At 43.7% G+C, this 4,053-nt stretch overlaps 1 protein-coding gene across 1 annotated transcript; it reads left to right on the top strand.

The window, feature by feature from the left end:
- Window positions 1-11: 11 nt before the first annotated feature.
- Window positions 12-4,047, top strand: sec22a (SEC22 homolog A, vesicle trafficking protein). Its single transcript, XM_031841684.1, has 5 exons — window positions 12-243; window positions 616-779; window positions 1,732-1,908; window positions 2,635-2,753; window positions 3,635-4,047. The coding sequence occupies exons 1-5, from the start codon at window positions 62-64 to the stop codon at window positions 3,719-3,721; spliced, it is 729 nt and encodes a 242-aa protein (XP_031697544.1). The 5' UTR covers window positions 12-61; the 3' UTR covers window positions 3,722-4,047.
- The last annotated feature ends 6 nt before the right edge of the window (window positions 4,048-4,053 follow it).

Here is a 4,053-nt window from a genome sequence, read left to right as displayed (position 1 = left end):
GTGTGTGTGTGTGTGTGTGTGTGTGTGTGTGTGTCTTCAGTGAGACTGCCTGAGCTGTAAGATGTCGACAGTGCTGTTTGCCTCCGTGGTTCGGGTCGGAGACGGCCTCCCTCTCTCTGCGTCCACGGACTACGAGCAGGACAAAGAGCTGCAGGACACCAAGAGACACCTCAAGGGTCTCTCCAAGAAGCTCGGACAGTTCCCCGACCGCTGCACGCTGAAGACCGGTCCCTACAACGTCAAGTAGGTCACATGGGACCTTATGTTTAATACTCATAATGTTTGCTAATTTTAAAAAGGCTCTTTACTTTCTACACACTTTGATCTAACAGACGTGATTCAGAAAGTATAGTTATGAGCCTGTCTGTCTCTTGCTCTGTGTCTGTCTGTCTGTCTGTCTGTCTCTTGCTCTGTGTCTGTCTGTCTGTCTGTGCTCAGCGTATCAGTTAACACTGCATGGCCTCAAAGATAGACGAGCTGCATGTGAATGTGTTAAATTATCTGTGAACGTGTGAATTTTAGGCACAAATATGCTGAAATGTTTCAGAATCAGAAATGTGTATTGTGTTGTTGTTTTTAATCTGCTCTGTTTTAATCTTGGTGAACTAATAACAGTTTTACGAGTGCGCTGGGTGTTGGATATCTGATGGTTTGCACCTCAAACTACCCGAACGTTCTGGCCTTCTGCTTCCTGGACGAGCTGCAGAAAGAGTTCATCGTCACCTACGACCCCAAACGCATCGGGAGCGCTGTGAGGCCGTACTCCTTTATCGAATTTGGTGAGCAATGACACAGTTTAACGTTAACCATCAGTGTAAATAAAGTTTAACGTTAACCATCAGTGTAAATAAAGTTTGACGTTAACCATCAGTGTAAATAAAGTTTGACGTTAACCATCAGAGTGTAAATAAAGTTTGACGTTAACCATCGGAGTGTAAATAAAGTTTAACGTTAACCATCGGAGTGTAAATAAAGTTTRACGTTAACCATCGGAGTGTAAATAAAGTTTAACGTTAACCATCAGAGTGTAAATAAAGTTTAACGTTAACCATCAGAGTGTAAATAAAGTTTAACGTTAACGACCAGAGTGTAAATAAAGTTTGACGTTAACCGTCAGAGTGTAAATAAAGTTTGACGTTAACCGTCAGAGTGTAAATAAAGTTTGACGTTAACCGTCAGAGTGTATATAAAGTTTGACGTTAACCGTCAGAGTGTAAATAAAGTTTGACGTTAACCGTCAGAGTGTAAATAAAGTTTGACGTTAACCGTCGGAGTGTAAATAAAGTTTGACGTTAACCATCAGAGTGTAAATAAAGTTTGACGTTAACCATCGGAGTGTAAATAAAGTTTAACGTTAACCATCGGAGTGTAGATAAAGTTTACCGTTAACCATCGGAGTGTAAATAAAGTTTACCGTTAACCATCGGAGTGTAAATAAAGTTTGACGTTAACCATCAGAGTGTAAATAAAGTTTGACGTTAACCATCGGAGTGTAAATAAAGTTTAACGTTAACCATCGGAGTGTAGATAAAGTTTACCGTTAACCATCGGAGTGTAAATAAAGTTTACCGTTAACCATCGGAGTGTAAATAAAGTTTGACGTTAACCATCAGAGTGTAAATAAAGTTTGACGTTAACCATCAGAGTGTAAATAAAGTTTGACGTTAACCATCAGAGAATCCAGAGCATCGGGTAAATCCTGACTCCTTGTTATTGACTTCCATCCATCAGACACCTTCATCCAGAAGACCAAGCAGCGCTACAACAGCCCTCGCTCTCTGTCCACCAAGATCAACCTGGCTGACATGCAGACGGAGATCAGGCTGCGACCGCCGTACCAGCTGTCTGCGGAGGACCTGCAGGCCGTCAACGGGTTCTCAGCGCGCACCTCCAAGTACAAGAACATCGGTACGAGCTGACTCACTCTTGTGTGTGTATGTATGTGTATGTATGTATAAAATGCACATCTGCTGATGAGTTCTGGTTCAGTTCTGCACCTTTTTAAACAACATGGAAGAGTCTGCAGGTCTGATGTGAACCGGTCTAAAGCCCAATAACAAGTATTGTTCCTGTTCTGGTGCAGTACAGGAACAATACTTGTTATTATACACTCAATACTTTTACTAAAACACAGTACCGGGTGTAACAGTGAGTCCAGTATTGTTCCTGTTCTGGTGTAGTAGAGGATACTTTATAATAGTCACATGACACAAAAACAAACAAAGGAAAAAGGTTTTATTTGTAAAAAGCGGCTGCTGTTTAAAATACTATCGTCCCCTTTAGACATTTAGACATTTAGACTGAAACGGTAGAAAAGTACCAGCGGTCCTGTTCGGCTCCTCTGCTGCTCCATGTTTCAGCCTCTCCTCTCGTGCGCTCCGTCACTCCTCAGCCGACCTGAGCTAAGCGATGCCACCTTGTTGTGCCCCCCCCTCCACGCTTTGTTCACTTCCTGTCGGTCGCCCTTGCCAGTCTCTGTTTTTTCTCCGAACATAAATCATTTTGTCCCGAGGGATGAAGAATATGCTAATCTGATAACAGTGACGCGTCGTTTCTACCGTGCCAGAATATTTATGAAGTCAGAGGAGTTAGGGTTAGCTGAGGATGTAACCTCGTCTCCTTTCCTTTCTCCAGCTCCCTCCCAGATGTTGGAGCCGGTGACTCTCTCGGGCATCGTGTCCTGTGTCCTCAGCGTCCTGTGTGGAGGCCTCAACCTGCTGAGAGGAGTCCACGCTATAGAGAGCATCCTGCAGGTGAGATGAGACCACGTCAGACTTTATTACACGGTTTGTCGTCGTAAGACAGGTTTGCACAACGACATTTAGATCGACGTCCCAATTTACTTGTGTCTCTCTTCAGGTGAGCAGGTTGTCTGGGGGGTTCAGTCTGTTAACATCCGTAGAGCTCTGCGCAGGCACCTCTTGTCACCAATAAGCTCAGTAGACGTTCTGGTTTAATCCCCCGCTGTAGAGCCCTGATGTCCTAATGGACCCTGAACGCCTCATGACAGCTTGTGATGTTTCTATTGCTCCTCTTCAGAAATGCAGCCGTTCATGATCTTTAACAATAAATAATATACAATGAATGAATGATGTAGATCATTTCTATAAACCTTTCTTAACCAAAGGTCTGGCTGAACTGGGAGGTTTAGACACAACAGACCGGACCGCTCTGTTCTACACTGAACACGTGAGACGTATGAAGACCATGAAGTGCTCTAACGAGTAAATATCATTTTAACATGAATACGGAAAGTGACAGAAACGATGTACTTTAAAGAGTAGTTCTGCACCATGTAGTCGTGTTAACACACTTCTTGTTCAAACAGGGAGGTTCACTGACTTCACCTCCACACAAAGTGGTTCAGATCGTCCGCTCCATCGTGCTTCCCTTTGACTTAATTGTGGAAACATTATCACACATTGTAATGATCGTCATAACCCATGAACCTGTTTAAAAACAGATTTAAACTGTCCCTAACCTGAATGTGTTTCAGTCTGCTTCATGCCGTCCGTTTGCTTCACATTCTATTGAGCTAGATGAAAAGATGACGTTCATTTTCTTGTCATGTTGGTTTTCGGACGCCTCGTCTAGACACGGACGACTAAACTAAACCTCCTCCTCCTGTCTGCAGAACGACGACGAAGACTTTAATTACGTGATTGCCTTCTTCCTGGGCACGGCGGCCTGTCTGTATCAGGTAAGTGATGCTCTGCAGTGAGAGCGACTCGTCTCTGGCTGACTAACAGCGCTGCACTTTACAGCTCAGCAGCCTGTCAGCTCGACTAACATTAGCAGAAAGCTCTGAGCCGCTCGACCGCCGCTTCCTTCTCTAAAGCGTTTCCATCAGCTGCTGAATCCACGATGAGAGGAACTGATATCAGACGGGCTTCTTATTTAGACTTATTGTCTCATGAAGGACGTTAATGATGGAAACATGTCAACAGAGCAAGGTTCACGTTTTCCATGACTTATCCAGTGTTTCACATTACCTACAGTCTAGTTAGTCCTGTTACAGCTTCATAATGAACCGTCTATATTCATACAATCTCA

Source organism: Anarrhichthys ocellatus, unplaced genomic scaffold (assembly GCF_004355925.1).
Source record: "Anarrhichthys ocellatus isolate YVR2014 unplaced genomic scaffold, GSC_Weel_1.0 scaffold4993, whole genome shotgun sequence".
Taxonomy (NCBI): domain Eukaryota; kingdom Metazoa; phylum Chordata; class Actinopteri; order Perciformes; family Anarhichadidae; genus Anarrhichthys; species Anarrhichthys ocellatus.
This window is presented reverse-complemented; position numbering and strand designations above follow the sequence as displayed.